The 17,172-nt window shown below is 43.5% G+C and overlaps 1 protein-coding gene across 7 annotated transcripts in view; it reads right to left on the bottom strand.

The window, feature by feature from the left end:
• Positions 1–17,172, bottom strand: part of FBXO34 (F-box protein 34) — a 68,873-nt gene that overhangs the window by 2,769 nt on the left and 48,932 nt on the right. For all 7 annotated transcript variants that reach the window (XM_039537600.1, XM_039537601.1, XM_039537596.1 and 4 more), the window contains one exon: positions 5,848–6,046. In XM_039537600.1, coding sequence (XP_039393534.1) covers positions 5,848–5,924 — 77 coding nt within the window. In that variant the 5' untranslated portion in view covers positions 5,925–6,046. The remainder of the gene's footprint in view (positions 1–5,847; positions 6,047–17,172) is intronic.

The raw sequence follows: 17,172 nt of genomic DNA, 5'->3' as shown, positions 1-17,172 counted from the left end.
CAGGACTCACTTCGTCCGAATGTGCGTCATAAGAATAAGGCCCACCATAGGGGACAGGAGCCACAGGAGGGGGCCTGAGCAGGAGAGGCACCAGAATGGCTGCAGGGGCAGCAATTGTCATGTCCCCAGCCTGTGATGTCACTGCAGTTCACCCTTGGAGAATGGCTGTTAGCACCCTGGTAATGCTTTGATAAGCCCCAATGACCACGGAAAGGTTCCATTATAATTTCTCTAAAATGTCATGGAAACAGATTTGAGACATAAACAGTCTCCCCAAAGCATTTTAGGTTCCACCCAGTTGTTCTTCCAGCTTTCAGTTATTAGAACTATTGATTTAGTCTAGATCCCTGATCCGTTCATGTTTTAGCCAAACTGTAAGCCCCTTCTCTCCTCCCCCCAATCTTGATATCCAGTCACTGATTATCTACTGGAAAGGGTTTTTATAAAGAATGATTAAAGCTGTAGAGAAATTAGCAATTGTAATTATACCATTATACAAAGATCACACCTAATTTCTGATCTGCTGATACCACCTATAGTCAACAATATCCCTTAGTATGTTGTTAACACCCAATTAACTGCACTTGCCTATGGAGATACCAATGTTCTGTGCAGAGTAAACCTGAAAAAAAGTTACAGGGGGGAAAACAACTAGATATCAAATTAAGAGTCACTTCTTTGTCTCTATATTTTGCATTATGATGAAGCTGAAGTTTTTATATTGCGAATCTAACAGCTATAAATTAGACGTCTACTGGAACAAAAGGGGCATTTCTATTACAGCAGCATTACACTCAGCACCTCTTTTCCCCGTGGGCATTTATAATTCTGCTCGGTTAAAAACCTAGAGCTGCGGGAAGGCCTAGGGGGAGCATCCACACTGCCATGGGGGAGATGCAGGACTAATTACCAGCAGCCTTCAGTCTCTGGTCTCACTGGACTGTCACACGAGCATATTACAGGAACAGCTGTAGGGTATGTTTCCATGGAAATGGATTTAAATTTTTACATTGTAAAGCCTGTGTTGAAACTAGAATAATCTCTCTTCCTGTTCATTTAAATGGGAATTAAATGCTATCAAATTTATGGGGACAGCTTGCAACAAGTGACCAAAACCACTGACTAGCAAGAGCTGACAGCTACTCCAAAAGCAGCCTCTCTACCTTTGCCTTTCTACTCGGAAGACTCTCTTAAAGGTATCATGGAGCTCCATGGTGGCTGTCATGGAATGATTTAGAGATCAAATGTGCCCAGTCCATAGACAAGAGGTGTTTCTAATTGTCAGGCTACTGAATCCAACCTGAGACCCAACAGGCTAGTTGGGCTCTTTCCTTCTCACACAGCGCAACAGAGGCTCTGTATGATGCCCTCAGTTACACTTGGGCCACCCCAAGTTGGTTTTTCAACTCAGCCTATGGTAGGAACCCAGCCTCTGAGGAGAAAAGTAGGACATTCAGCAAAGAGTGTTTGCTAGAAGCTAAGATTCCTCAGCTCCAATTGCCAGGGTAAAAGGCGTTGGTGCTTGGGGACAACAGTTCTAGACTGAGTCACTGCATCAGATTGTCCAATGTCAGGGAACGCCTTTCACCTTGCTGAGAGGGGGGCTCTGCCTCTGTTTCCCCTTTCCAGTTTCGCTCACCACCCTGGCCTTACTGGCAGAAGGGAAAGAAGAGTATGCGGTACCCACCAAACCTGAGATCTATGCTGTGTACACTAGGAACTGACGGACAGGAGGTCTTGATTGTCGGCTAGTCCACCTTCCCAGAAGGTGCACGGTCAAGAGGTCCCATTGGATCCTCTGCTGCTTTCAGTGAGTCAAGCAGCAGAAGCAACCACCACCACCACCTTCCCGTCCTCCCCCTGCTCCCAGCCTGTGTGTGGAGAGAAGATCGCAACCTCTCGTCACATGCAGACGGTGCCACAGTCACCTATGTGCTTGTACCGACTAGATTAGTGCAATAGGCACCACTGGGTGTTATACCCTGAGGCCATGTGGACGCTCCAGCTTGTACAGCACATGGCTGCTAAGTCTCTTCTGGGTGCAATTCAAGGTGTCCATTTTGACTCCTTTATTGAATCTAGACCACCTCTTCCAACGGTTGTGACCATGTCCTTTGTTTTCCTTCCAAGTTGGTTTCTGAACTACACAACACTAAGATCAGCTGTGTCCTCTCAGGCTGCACTCAGAAAGTAATCAGGGTCAGAGGTCACTAAATTTCCTGGAAGAGAAAAATACAGGCTGCTGCATGCAGAAAGTGGTGCTCGGGATACAGTAGGTGGCACTCTTTCCTCTTCATACTGGAACTGTGCTGAAGAAGTGTCACCTTTTCCACTAGAAATAAAACAACTTCTGGCCACTTAGAACTGCAGGTCCCTTGCAGAGAGAGCGAGAGAGCTGCAGTTACATAGACATTTTTGCCTTTTGGAGTCCAGTAATTTGGAAGTACAAAATAAAATTCCCAGATAGAATTTCTAGTGCCAGGAAATTTGTAAGATCGAACAGAGCCTCATTTCTCCCTTTTCACATATTTTCTGACAGGCACTAAGCGGGGCAATCAGTAAAACATCCTTCATTAAGGAGACTGCTGCTGAAAGTAAGGCAAGGTTTTAAATTAATAAAATGCAGTCAGCAGAAGTGGTTCAACTGCTCAAGGCTATTTCTGGTTTATGGCAAGAGAAAAAGAAGAATCACAGCTCATCTATTATGGATTCTTCATTTAAGTTCTCACATTTCCTCCAGTATTCAGGTTGCTGGTGAGCGAGGTGGAGAATACTACTGAAGGCTGAACAAATTCTATCATACATCAGGAAGCGTAGTTAAGTTTTACTGCCAGAACAATTGTCTCATTTGAATTCAGAGTTCAATTACACAGTGACTCTATCTAGAATTACTGAAAATCCTAATAGCTTCAGACAGTGATAAGGAAGCACTGTTAATTCCATCTGAGCAACCGATTGGGGGTGGCATCCGTTTCTCAACATTTTCAGCCACTGGGGAGACAGCAAGCTGCATTTTAAAAGAATTTCACAGACTTTACAGCAAAAGGTTTATTGGAAAAAAGTTCTCATCCACTGAAATGTGAAGATTGGAAAAAAGAGCTAGTTTTAGATGAACCAACAAGCATTTTCCCCACCCCCAGAGTAACAGCACATGTTCTAATTCTAGAAGCTACAAAAGACACAAGAGTCTTCTCATCAGAACTCCCTCACAATATGAACCATAGCCTAGACACCCTTTAACGCCCCAGTTTCTGCAACACTCCAGTGCTACAGGCCAGTTACTGTGGGAGCTGCAGGTAAGTTTTTTAAACTGAGCATTTTTTAAATGAGTTAAATAAGAGAGTGATTCACAAGATCAGGGTCTTACCCCTTGCGGTATTTATGCTGATATTAAATTCAATTTGTTTGCCTCTACCGGGGTGTCTCAGATGTTTTTGTATAGACAATGACATTGTAGACGTTATCAAGTGGGAGCTGGAAGCTTTGGCACCTGGCTAATGGACAGTTAGGGCTTTTGGGCCCCAGGAAGGCTGTTTGGGACGGTGGGCAAGAACATTACCTGGATGTTTCTTCTGAAAAGGATCAGCAGTAAAATAATTAGCTATGTTATTTAAAGTATCATTATTCTACCTTTAAGCCATTGAGATAATGGAGCATCTAAGGGTGCATCTTGGCTCGGAAAAGTGGTGTTGACTCATATTAAAACTATAACCTGCCTTGTCTTCACTAGGATTTGACCAAGTTATTTACCATGTGTTAGTTAACACAAGTTCAGAATACACCTTTAGAGAAGACCTAAGAGTTACAGTTCAAGCTGCCTGCGGACTCAGGAAGGTGTTACTGCATCAGTTTATATTTGGAAGGTCATCTCCACAATGACGAAGGCTCAGAAACCAAAGAAATTGTTTACTTTCCGTGAAAGCTTAGATATGGGAGCAGAAGTCTGTAGTGCAGCTGGTGAGAAGTTCTCAATCTAAACTGTTTTTCTGTTCTATGGGCCAGTCTCCCCAGTCAGACTACATCCCCAGAATGCACCATGGCCAGGGACTCATGTTTCAAGAGAGGAGGCCACAGCACATGATGGGAGATTCCATCTCACCTATAGAGAAGAACAAGACCATGAGGCACCACAGCAGCACTTCCAAATCAAAAAAATCTTGGCCGAATACCAAAACATTTCAATATTCCCATTTCTGCCCAAATGCTGACATTTGCCACAGGAGAAGAAATTTTTTGTTGACCAGCTCTAGTCTGCAGCAAGTTGCATGGCTATAGTGTTGTAGATTACAAAAGGACAGAATCTAAATGAATTGCCTGGACCAACTGCTAAACATGACCTTGGGCAAGTAACTTCCCCTTCCCGTGCCTCAGTTTCTCCATCTGCAAAATGAGAATAATGATCCGGAGCACCTCTGTAAAGCACTTGGAAAGTTACAGATGAAGAATGCAGAGTAAGAGCTAGTTATTAAAATACATTTTGGTTCTGGTCAACCACTTCTTAGGTTGGATATTAGGAAAAACTTTTTCACTAGTAGAGTGGTGAAGCACTGGAATGGGTTACCTAGGGAGGTGGTGGAATCTCCTTCCTTAGAGGTTTTTAAGGTCAGGCTTGACAAAGCCCTGGCTGGGATGATTTAGTTGGGTTTGGTCCTGCTTTGAGCAGGGGGTTGGACTAGATACCTCCTGAGGTCCCTTCCAACCCTGAGATTCTATGATTCTATGATTTGGAAGCCCCCAAAATCATTTGGCCCAGATTCTCAGCCCTGTTTCTGTCCCCTTTGCACTGCTCAGGCAGGGCAAAGCTGCTCTACAGGGCATTCCAAAGAACCCTGTGGCATAGGGCAATCTCTGGGTGGCATAAAGTCAGCATATCTGGCTCTATACCACCCACTACCCTTCCCCCGGTGTACGGAGAGTGACATGGAGTGGGAGGAAGCAGGGCCGGATACAATGCATTCTTACCGATCATCACAGAGACAACCGCCCCTCCCCAGGGAGTCAGTGGGAGTTTTGCCCGAGTTAGACTGCAAGATTTGGCTGTATGTCAACAACAGACTGATGAAGCGTCTGTCCCCTCCACCCAGTCAAGAAAGATACTACACAGAATTTGTTTGTTTCACACAGGTATGAGAAGCTGAAAGCTGACTATTTCCCCCCAGAGTCTGGAAGATTACAAGATTTCAACATCTTTAAAAAAGGAGAAACACATTTTATATTATTAAGCTTGAATCCAGCACTGTATTTTTGTCATTTGCATTTTCTTTAATGCATCAATATGAGTTGTTCTCAGTCTTGCAATAGCAACACAGATGCTCTCAATTGCCTTGTAAGCAGTAATGTTTGAAAAAGAAGGGCACAACTGAATTTAATCAGAGAAACAGGTGTCCGCTTGAAGCAAAATTTAAGTTTGTACTAATCTAATTATTTACTCTCTAGGCAGACGGCCCACCCTACTGATTACTGGTATTTCTGCTAGCTTTTTTAAGCTCGCTGCATATTTCAAATCCTACTACAGCAATCCACTCTCCAATTATATTTGTATTTCAAAGCCATATCCCCATAAAGTTACAGCTGTTGCTACAAAAAAAATAAATAAAAAAAAATCCAAAGGCTTCTCCGAGGACACGAGCAGCAGTAATGATGTAGCTGCCGTTATCTAATTAAATAAATATTAAGGAACAATTGTGCCCCATAGTCATTAGAACGACTGCTAATATTTCACTTAAAGGGAAAGGTTCTCCAAAGCAAGGGTTTTATTTAGGAGTCTGACTGGCACACAAAGCAAGGAATTAAGGAGTAGGCCTACATGTGGTAACCATTCATGGCCCAACTGGGGTCTGTTTGTACCGTTTGACTTGATGGAATGTAGATGATGTGGAATTCAGTGGTTCCCTGTGGAGGCCAGCTCTGTAGGAAGTCTTCATACTACCGATCTCCCCACCTAAGGCACGCGGTCACAGCCAATCCATCTTTGTTTACATGCAGGCTCCCGCAACCGCTTTTCTTGCCCCACACAGTGTTTCACTGTCTCTCTGCCACCTAGAAACTGGGGAAACAAAACAGACAAACAAACGATATTGTTATAACACCACATACAGATAAGACAGCAAATTAGCCAAAAACAAAGCTACCATGGAGTATCTCCAATCTGTACTAGCAAAAAGAACAGGAGTATTTGTGGCACCTTAGAGACTAACAAATTTATTTCAGCATAAGCTTTCCACTTCCAGCTTATGCTCAAATAAATTTGTTAGTCTCTAAGGTGCCACAAGTACTCCTGTTCTTTTTGCGGATACAGACTAACACGGCTGCTACTCTGAAATCTGTACTAGGTTGTTCCTTTCGCTCCCTGTCCTTGCAGCAGACGCTATTAGCGCTGCATTAACATTTGGACAGTAACAACAGCCACCTTCAAAATTGAAACCTAGAAGGAAAAAGTGAACCAGCACATGAGACCTGGAAAAACTCATGCATTAAAAGGTGAGCTGCCAACAGCTTGTTCTACAGTGCATTGTTTGCTTCCTCTCTAGAGGACAATGTGCAGTGACGCCATAGTGAAGGAATGCCATTTTTCCAAGCTAACTGTAACGCTGTGACCCAGAAGATTTACCATTTATTGTAGCAGGTTGTTCTATCCGTGTCAACTGCTTTGCACAACACTCTTCCTGCTGCCCTCCTTTCTTACAACAAAATCTTGGTGGCGTAGACAAGCAGAATCTCCCGGCAGGAGGAGGAACTTGCCGAAGCCAAGTGTTTACTGAAATCGAAAATTCTGCAGCCAGGGAGCATAGCACAATCTGTTAGCAGGTGCCTGCCTGCCAAAAAGAAAGCCTTGCCCATCAAAAAGCAACTCTCTCTTCATAGGTCTATGAATGGCTCTGCTAATCAATACTTGGCTGACGTTGATTATACCTTCTCAGCAACTCCACCCACAGCCTCACGAACACAGCTCTCCTTGAGGGGGAGAGTAAATCGGACCATGACTCATTGAAAAACTAATTAAGGGCAACTTTCCTGCTAAGAGAAGGCAAACTGGTTTGCATTCAGATGCAAGTCTATGGTGGAGATTAAGTATCAGAGGGGTAGCCGTGTTAGTCTGGATCTGTAAAAGCAACAAAGAATCCTGTGGCACCTTATAGACTAACAGACGTTTTGCAGCATGAGCTTTCGTGGGTGAATACCCACTTGCATCCGAAGAAGTGGGTATTCACCCACGAAAGCTCATGCTGCAAAACGTCTGTTAGTCTATAAGGTGCCACAGGATTCTTTGTTGCTTTTACGGTGGAGATTAAGAGTGGCAGCCATTTCACACACCCTTTGGAGGTGTGAAGGCAGGTCAATCAACTGCCTATATATGACTATGCAGGAGCTTAAAAATAAAAAAAGGTTACTCTGTAATCCTGCAGTCTTCACAGGGGAAAAAAAATAATCAATGCTGAATAATCCTGGCACACACAAGTTTCTTGACAAATTGGAGAACAAAAAAAACACATTAGAATCATAGAGCTGGCGGGGGAAATTAGAGAATTTCTGACTGACTCTATGGAACACAGAACAAGTTTAGGTGGCTTTGAACTCGCACAACGAGAATGAAAGCTTCTTACTAGAACACACGTTCATTAGCGCAGACACAACCTAATCTGCGTGTGTGACAAAGACCTATTTGCAAAGGAAAAATTGCAGCACAGAATATAATCTGTACTGTAAACCACTCCCACTACGTGGTGTTTAAAAAAAAAAAAAATCTGGCCATGATAAATACATATGCAAACGTGTGAGTAACTTGTGAGTTTCTATCAAGAATTTACACTTGGAATCTTAACAGGGATTTAAACCAAAAGTTACATAAAGGTCTTTACTTATATTCTGCCTCACCAGCGCCCAATGGAAGCACTTAGGTCCTTATTTTCACCCAGGCTTTGGTGTCGCTTCCCTTTTTGGGGCTCATCCACACTTGGATTTCAGATTCAGTAGGAGCTGTCATGTGTTGGCATGAAATACTGTGTTGGTGCCCATGTAACAGCAATTGTGGTATTTTAAAAATGCCAGACACCTTTTGCATGGGTTAAAAGTTACATACTGAAAGTGTTTCTGTAAGCAATGTGCATGTTAGTTAAGTGCACTGTGGTAGGGTAACGCCAATAAAAGTATTTTAAATGCTTCTGAGCAAGTTAATATTCATAAACTAGCCATGCACAGATACCATCTCCAAATCCTACCGGTAACCATACCCAAACGATAGAAAGTCACACCAAAAAAAAAAAACCAAACAAACCAGGGTAGTGAGGCCAAACACAAGCTCCATGGTAAGTTAAAATAGCTCATTCAGAATACTGCAGAAAGGAGAAGAAAACCAAACTGCACCCAGAATTGCATTAAAATAGTCAAGGGGAAAATTCACATGGCATTTTGGAACAGGATAAAAAAATGGAGGTGCACTGAAGAGGGAAGTGTGTGTTGGGGGAGGGATAAGAAAAGCAGAGCCGAGAGACCTGTCATCAGTAATTCGTCAGAGAAAGGTGTTATTAAATGTTACTCTATGGATAGCTATTGTACCCAATATAAGCCAGTTAAGGCTATGCCAGGTGCAAGCAAGCATAAACTCGGTGTGGGTTTTAGTCCCCCTCTAGTGGCTGGTCCACATAAAGGGGTTCATTAGATTGCTAATGTCTCCAACTTCCTAGACCCACTTCTTCAGCTCAAGCAGTAGAGGTTTGTGTTTTAGATCCAGACATCCAGGATTCAGTCCCGGAAATGCTCACCACAACTCTATCACGGCTATAGAATGCTACTCCCACCAGGAAGTATTCCAGTTTTCATCCTTAATTACTTTTTGATAATTAACGCAATACAAAGCTGTATGAAAAACAGAAAAGGGAACCTCATCCAGTTCTTCTCCTTTGCATTCCCCATCCCCCTTCCAGATAAGCACTGGGAAGGAATTCAGCCCCTCACTGTGTGTCTAGGCACATTTCCCCTTTAAGGCAATGGCTGGCAGGCAGCTCACCCTGTACTGCTGCCACAGTTTGTGAAAACTGATATCCTAACTCAGCAAATACAGATGAGGGCAAACGCAGAGTCAAGTCTCTTAATTTGGGCAATGAGATACTGCACTATTTGAGCTCCAGAGGTATCACAGTAGCTAGGCCTTTTCTGGCATGGACTTGCTTGAAACTCTCAGCTTTACACCATAGCAACCCAGCTTACAAAATGAAAGGATTCAAACAGGCCAGGCCAGTCACTCCGGTCAGAAATGCACCTTCTAGCTGGAAATAGCCACAAGGCAGTGACCTATAGTTCTTCAGCAGAAACAAATGTACTGTTCCTGGTCAACAAAATCAACTCCTTTTGCCCAGTCCATTTTCATTCAAAATTGTTTGAATGTGCCTGATCCACTGAGGAAGTATAATGGGCTAGACCTAAGAAAACTCAAAATTGTGAAAAATAATGGTCCCTTAAGCATCTATCGCCTTGACCTTTTGGTCAGCTAGGTAAGCTCAGGGTGCTGTCAAGCTAAACAAGGTTTTGTCACTACACTAGTTGGATGAAAGACTACCAAGTCATTCTCAGGATGCTGTAGATGTGATGCTAACTATGCCATAGATGAGGAAACATTCAACATGGTGTTAGAAGACTGCTGGGGGAAGTGGCCAGTCTTCCAAAAGATGAAGTCAACTCCTGACCGCTTGTCATTAGAAATCCCACAGCAATTTCACAAAACAAGAGCATTTGTTCAAATTCCATTTTGGGTCGTAGCACTCCACCTATATCAAGTTCTCCCTACAGTTTTAGTTAGAATAGTCTAAGAGATGTACAGTTTTCACTTTCGAGCCCCATCTGTTACTTACAAAGAGCGTGGAATCTATGAAAAATGCTCTGTAGGTTCCCTCATCTGAGAGAATCCTAGAGAAGTGCAAAATCATTGCTTATACTTCATTTGGTCTCAACAGTCACATGTCTCTTGATGGCACAAAGCTATTCACAGAAACTGGCAGTAGTGTGTCAGCCAAGTATAGTGGTGAGATATTCTACGTCAGAGCCAAACACCCACAGCCTCTTGGCTTATGAAACACCACTGACCCAAGACACTGATGGGCCAACAAGAATATAGCTCAATGGCCAGGAAGATACAAAGGGGCAGGGGGGGAGGTGACCAAGCCCTTTAGTGGGAGCAACAGTCAAGGAGAGTTGAGGATGCTCTGCATCTGACCCTGATCTTGCAAGAACAGCAGAGATTCAAGGGCCAAAGCGCAGGAGGAATTAAAGCCAAGAGTGAAGTAAAACCCCACAACACAGGAAACAGCTACCTACTTCGATATGTACCATATACATACTGAACATTATTTCGTTCAGGAGGGAATAGTGTGCAGGAATTGTGGTCACTGAACAGTACATACAACTCCACTCAAAAAGTGTACTGAGCAAGTTGTGAGGGTTTGGTTGTTAGTTTTTCAACATCAACTACTCAGTTCATTAAATACAGGACGCCAGAAGTATCTGGCACAAACCAAGATTGTTTGGTAATATTTCCTAACTCAAGATGCTATACCAGGTTTCCAAACAACATTATTTGGAGCAAAGCTAGACAAAGAAGCCACACCAGATGGCAGCCGTCACTACAGAGAGCAAGCCAGCCAGTGCAAGCATAGCCTCACATTACAAGAGACTACCCAGACACTACTAGATTTGTTATACAAGACTAAAGGCAGGTCAGACTAACTCCCCAGCTACTACATAATCTTGCACAGCTTGCCATGACAGATTTAAGCAGGTTGAACACAAAGACTGTGTGGCTTTAAATAAATTCTTAAGATTCAGTATTCATTGCCATACTTGATAAACTTAAACATGAGATGATCAGGGAGATGGAGAACAAAGGTGCTGACAGGAGCATAAAAATTAAACACAGTCCACCAGCTAAATCATTAAAAGAATATGAAGTTGTCTACTATCCTACCGGACTGTTCAATACAACTAGCTCAATGAAGAGTGGAGCTTCTCCTACTCTCTAAAGAAAGCCAGTTCTGTGTAATTATGTAAGCTTGCCACAGCCAGACCAGAATAGCTGGAAGACATCAACAGAGCCTAACAGCGCTATATAGAGCCATTGATACAACTTTAATCCACCTGTTCCAAACCACTTACACCTCCTAAACATTGTGCTCCCCACTCCCATTCATAATCTCATAGACCGCAGGGCTGATTTTTAGTAATTACACTGCTAAACAGCAGCAGTATAAGGAGGAGTAATGCAGAGGGGTGGGAAAGACTAGGCAGGCACACTTTAAATTTAAAAAACAACTGGTTTCAAAGATGATGTGCCGAGGCACTAGAGACCCGGGTCCTCTGACTAATGGTCAGTTACCCAACGAAAGGGTAGAGGACGAGGTTCTGTGCTGTAGAGTGTTCTAACTTTTCTAACACATTTCGGTTCATGGTGTCTACACTAATAAAATGGCAAGTACTCCTGCTCTCCACATAACAGACCTGTGACAAGGTCTCCAAAGACTGGCTTCAAGGTAACCATGCCATTTAAAAGTGACAAGACGACAGACAAGCATGAAGGCGAACCCGCATCCATTTCTGATCTCACCCACACACATACACACGCCCGAGTCGTCCCCAACTGAAGGTTTCTGTGATCAAGCCCCCCCACTGGAAGGCCTCCAAGCAGAGAAGAAGTTCTACAAACACAATCTTTTGATGAAGTCTGGTAAATATCCACTATGACCATCTTATGATGTTTCTCCTTGAGCTTTTAGCCCTTTCCAAGCTGTTCCCACCTCCACCAGCCTCTTTCTGTCCAGGAGGCTCATTGTTTGATTGGAGCCCTGCTAGTCCTAGCAGCTATTTTCTCTGTATTGGTTCATGAAAAACGTGGGAGATATCTGTATTTCTTATAAACAGTAATTGTATAGGGGTACAAACTATCATGTGGCCTGCTGCATGGGGGCAGAGTTAACTCCATCCTAAATGGTTTTTACACATCACCAGGAAGGCAGATAATGACTAACTCAACTTGCTCGTGCTTAATGAACAATACAGTGAATCTGCTGCTGGAAGCCTACCTCTGACCCCTGGTGAGATGCATAAACCAGACTGACTAGGTCCAGGGTTCCCAGGACAGACAAAGAAGCTTTGAACAAGACTGCCTGTGAACTCAGAGGGGGAGAGCAGGGCCGGCGCTTCCATTAGGCGACCGTAGGCATTTTGTGTACTCCCCACCGGGTGCACGGGAGCTTCCGGTTCCGCTCCCATCGCGCCACCGAAGAAGGACCTTCTGCCGACGTGCCGCGGAAAACAGCGGCAGGCAATTGAGCAGCTCAATGACTGCCGCTGTCGCCTGCGGCATTTCGGCGGAGGGTCCTTCTTCGGTGACACGATGGGAGCGGAACTGGAAGGTCCCATGCGCCCAGTGGGGAGCGCACAAAATGCCGCCCCCTAAATTCTGCCTAGGGCGCCAGAAACCCTGGTGCCGCTCCTGGGGGAGAGACTGAGATAAAGGCATAAGCTGCAGGGGTGTGGCCTGTCTCACCCAGCCCCAATGCACACACAGGTGGTAACCAGGGGTGCTGTGATCTGGGGACCCAATCTAGGAATGGGGCAAAATGTAGATTCCAACCTGAGAGAAATGGAGGCATGGGCCCATAACTTGGAAGGGGGTGTCCATGGAGAGGTCACGTGAGGGGTCAATAGTACTGCTCACCCCAGAAACATGACACACACACTTCAGACTGATATAGAACCCTAGAAAGGACACTGATCAGCATGCTCTCCAGGCACTTTGGACATTGCTGAAGAATGCAACAAAATGGATACCCATATACCTGGCTGAACATAGCAAGACAATGCAACATAACATCTACCAACAGGAAACTCAGAACCTTTAGCCCCTCTCCAATATTACCCCACCCTTACAATTCACACAACCCACATCTCCAGATACCTGGAAAAAGGATGAGCTTTGCAGCATCCCCTGAAGGTCCCCAGATTCAGACTGTTATTCAGGGGAAAGGGGATATTCCAAAGTTGTGGAGCTCTCAGAGTACATCTAGTCAGTAGACCCTTCTCATACATACCAACAGGACTTCAGCTCAAGTGCTTCTCCTGATCACTGTGGTAGTACGGCATGGCACAGGGAAAGTGGCAATCTCAGGCAGGCAGCAAAGCTGCTGAAATGTGTATAGGTCCAACCAACACCTTCAACTTCACCCAGAAAACCACAAGCAGACGGAGCAGATGGAGCTGGTTGCATATGCTCACAGTGAGATACTCCACTTATCAAGCAGACTGACGTGATGATGCATAACTGGGGAAAACAATTTATCAAGCAGACCACCACATTCTGTGCCAGCTTCAGTTTTGGAATTATTTTAAGGCATAGCCTCACGCAGAGCACACCAAATTATCTAATCTCATGGTGACAGAGACATGAGTGACAGTCACAAGGTACACATCTGAAAGGAAAGGTCACAACCTTCTGCCTGTATGTAAATGATAAAAAGCTGACTGGTTATTGCTGCTACTTCGTCTTCTAGTAGCCACTGGGAGTCAAATCTGATCCAGTAATGATGGATACACTCAACTGAAGTGGTTGATACTATTCTTACCCTACCCCCGAGTTGCTTTCCCCAGTCATCTATCATTACTTCCGTCTTGCATAGGTTAAGCTTCTGTCAGCTAGTTCTCATCCATACCCAGACCTTCCTAGGACACAGAGTACGGTCACTGACTGCTCGTCACTGAGTCTACAAGACAGGGATTAACACCCTGGGGGGTAATAGCAGCCAAAGCGGGTTTACCCCAGGTGCATCTATACAGGCAACACAAACCTTTGTTTGTCCTCCTTCACTTAGCATAGCGAAGGGGCCACCCCAGTCTCTTTCTCATGCAGCTGAACAGTGGGAAATTTTACTTGTGTGAATTTGATCTTGGGAACCCTAGCGTCAGCGCTTGCATGCTAGCAACCTTATTCATGTCAGGAAGTACACCACTGCCACAAGTGTGTTTCAGATTATTTCATATTCTTTTGAAGAACATGCTTTAAAAACACCAATGACGTGGGAGGGAGAGGCCCATGAGCAGGCAGAAGAGAGTCAAAGTTACGCACTACAAGAAAAAAGGAGAAGTTTAAAATTGAATCTCAGACGTTTATGGATTATATCAAATACAGTTAAAAATATTGCTGATTCAACATAAGAGTGAAGGTTTTTGTTGTTGTTGTTTTTTTAAATATGGTATTTGTGGAACAAGTCTTATTCCAGGAAACTCAGCAATGCACCTAGAAATATTTTTGAACACTCTAGACATTGATAGGCTACAAACCAGATGACAAAGTTCAAGGTCTTTGAATGGATAATAAGAGAGATGATCAAAAAATATGAGACCAGGAGAAGTATCGGACAGATAATATGCATGGAGACGTCTGTCCCAAAGGCATGTGAAAGACAAAACCACACAAGTAACTTTAGTGCTTTTGTTCTAATTAAGCACTTAAACTAATAGAACATTAAAAGGAGAATCTGTGTCTTCCTTTCCTAGATCATGTCACTTCAGGATGTCTCAAACCTGCCGCTAAGTATTTCCTCCACCATTCCAGCACATGCCACACTTCAAGGTGGCCAGAAAACTTCAAATGAAGGACACAGAAGGTCTAGAGCAGATCACCTGCCACCTACTGCTAACAAAGTATTTTCAAGCTCCTGTGATCAGTTTCAATATGACTTTTTACTAATCCAACCATTTCCGAATAATAAGTAGCAGAATTAAGATTTGGTTACAGACACCACCTGTCAATTTGCCTGAGGATGAACAACAAAAACCAGCTCACTAGACTTGTTCTGCTTCTTCCTAGAAGGAAACAAAGAAGTGAAAACAACCCAGTAATTGCCAATGCCATTATTGTGCTGGCGGCAAAAGTTGTGTCACATGGACCACGCATTAGTCCACTTTCTAGTTGGTGCTGGGCCAGTCTTCTCCTTTGACACAAGCTGCTTCATAATCTATAGCAAGCCCAGAACAGAGAAGTAGTTCTACACTCTTACTTGTTTCAGAGCTGCTGTGTGCTTGGGTCACTAGGTAAAAACTGAGGCTACAATGCTTAGTGTTCAAGGCCACAATTTATGAGCTACATCTGAATCATATGATACATAAAGCCCACAATTTGTTATGCTGTGGAAATTTCTAAATTAGCCTTTCAGCTGAGCTGCCACTATTTTTGTGGGCAAGGAGATGAGAGATATCCCTGAATCCTTCCCCAACATAGAGCAACAGAATTTGCTCTAGAAATAGACGTGTTCTCATTTTAGAGCTACCTTAGGCTTTTCCTTTACAAGATTTGCTGGGTTATTCATCCACACATGAAAGATGCTGGACGTGATAGCAAGCTTCAATTGCAGGACAAAGCCTACAGGCTCTCAATCCAGACAGTCTATACATGGAGAGGGGAAATTAAGACACTGTTGTGACCACTCTGCACCTCCAACCTAACGGACCCCAGACTTAGTGGCAGGGTGGTTGGGGTTGGGTTTTTTTGTTTTGTTTTTGTGGATTTTTGTTTGTTTTTTAAAACAGCTCTCTCCTTAGAACAGCAACATTACTTCTAAACAGCTTTTCCTGTAGATTAACAACATGATTGATTACAATGGTCAATCATTTCATAACCATCATTGCAGGCTTTCAGGTTTAAGGAACATTTATGGCTGAAGAGACCAATTTGGCTCACCCTGGTAGATTCTGTAGAGGTGCTTGTGACCCAAGGTGCCTAGAGTAGCCCACACTGAAAATGCCAAGGGCAGGGCAGGCTGCAAAGAGGAGAGTCTATTCCCCCAAAACCGATAGTGAATACAGTTGTTAGATTCACCAACCAGTCAAACGGTGACTAGTGTGTGGGGGGATCAGGACACACAGAAGCTGGAAAAAAAATAATATCACACTGCCCCCTTCATTGCATTCCAGTCTCTGGCTCTCAATCAGCAAATAGGTCCAGTGAAGTGAGAAGTTATTTAAAACTCTATTCACTGTACAAAATGTTCTTCTGATCCCCAAAGGGCCAGTCACATTACCAGATCAATTTGGATCTTACCCAAAAATCACACTGCCAGCCAATGCTTTAATATCTAAAACCAAAAGTTTACTAGAAAAGAACAAGAAGAGAGGTGTCATATGGCCAAAGCAATCAGATACATACATATGACTTCAAAGTCCATATATCAGTTTCTTAGTAGCACTGGTGAGTTTGCTGGCTTGTAAAGTCCCTCTGGAACACATCCAAAGCTTGGATGTGTCTATCAGTCTTTTGTTCAAAGCTTCAGTTTGTAGACCAGTTATTCCACAGGTGAGCAGCACAACTGAAGACCAATGGAGAAGATGCAGCTTCCTTTTTATATCCTTTGCCATGTAGCTTGTACATCCTCTGTCCCAAACACAGGCTCATAGCACATGAGCATAGAAAAGCATTTGGAGTCTCTTGTCCACATGTCCTGCTGACTCAGACATAGCCCCTAGCGTCTCTCAATGGGTTCATTGTACAGCTGATTGCCCTTGATGGGCCATCAAACAGGCTAGATAGTGCTGATGCCAATCTGTTTGGGGGTTTTCCCAAGAAACACAGAACAGGTTTGATATGCAGATATATCACACCTATTTATGACTCACAATACAAAGATACATACATGTAAATAAGCTTATCAATATTTAGAAAACTAACTTTTCCACTGATACTTTACACGGCATATCTTGTAAGATTCATAATATTGGTATCAATAATATTATAGTCACCCATATTCCATGCAGCGTCACTTGTACAGTCTCTGAATATCTTTAAAAATGGGTTTCCTTTGCTCGTGACAATTTCTGTTAGCCAGTTTTCAACTGCTTTGGTATACTCTTCTCCATGTACATAACAAAACTTGTTCATCTAAACTTGCATCTTCAACTCCACTGCCTCTATGCTCGCCAAGACAGTGTTGGCTATTTTATCTTGCCACTATACAAAATAGGTGACCAAAATTATGTCTCATGCAAATTGAAACTAACATCACACTGACAAAAAGTCCATCTCGGCACCATGGTAGACAGTGGAAAGCAACAGTTAATTGTTCAACGACACATACCATGGGCTAGATTCACAAAAGATCTTAGGCACCTAACTGACACTTTAGGCACCTAAAT

The sequence above is a fragment of the Mauremys reevesii genome, linkage group 4 (genome assembly GCF_016161935.1).
Source record: "Mauremys reevesii isolate NIE-2019 linkage group 4, ASM1616193v1, whole genome shotgun sequence".
In the NCBI taxonomy this organism is placed as follows: Eukaryota; Metazoa; Chordata; order Testudines; family Geoemydidae; genus Mauremys; species Mauremys reevesii.
The sequence above is the reverse complement of the archived record's forward strand: the minus strand, read 5'-3'. Positions and strand labels throughout refer to the sequence as shown.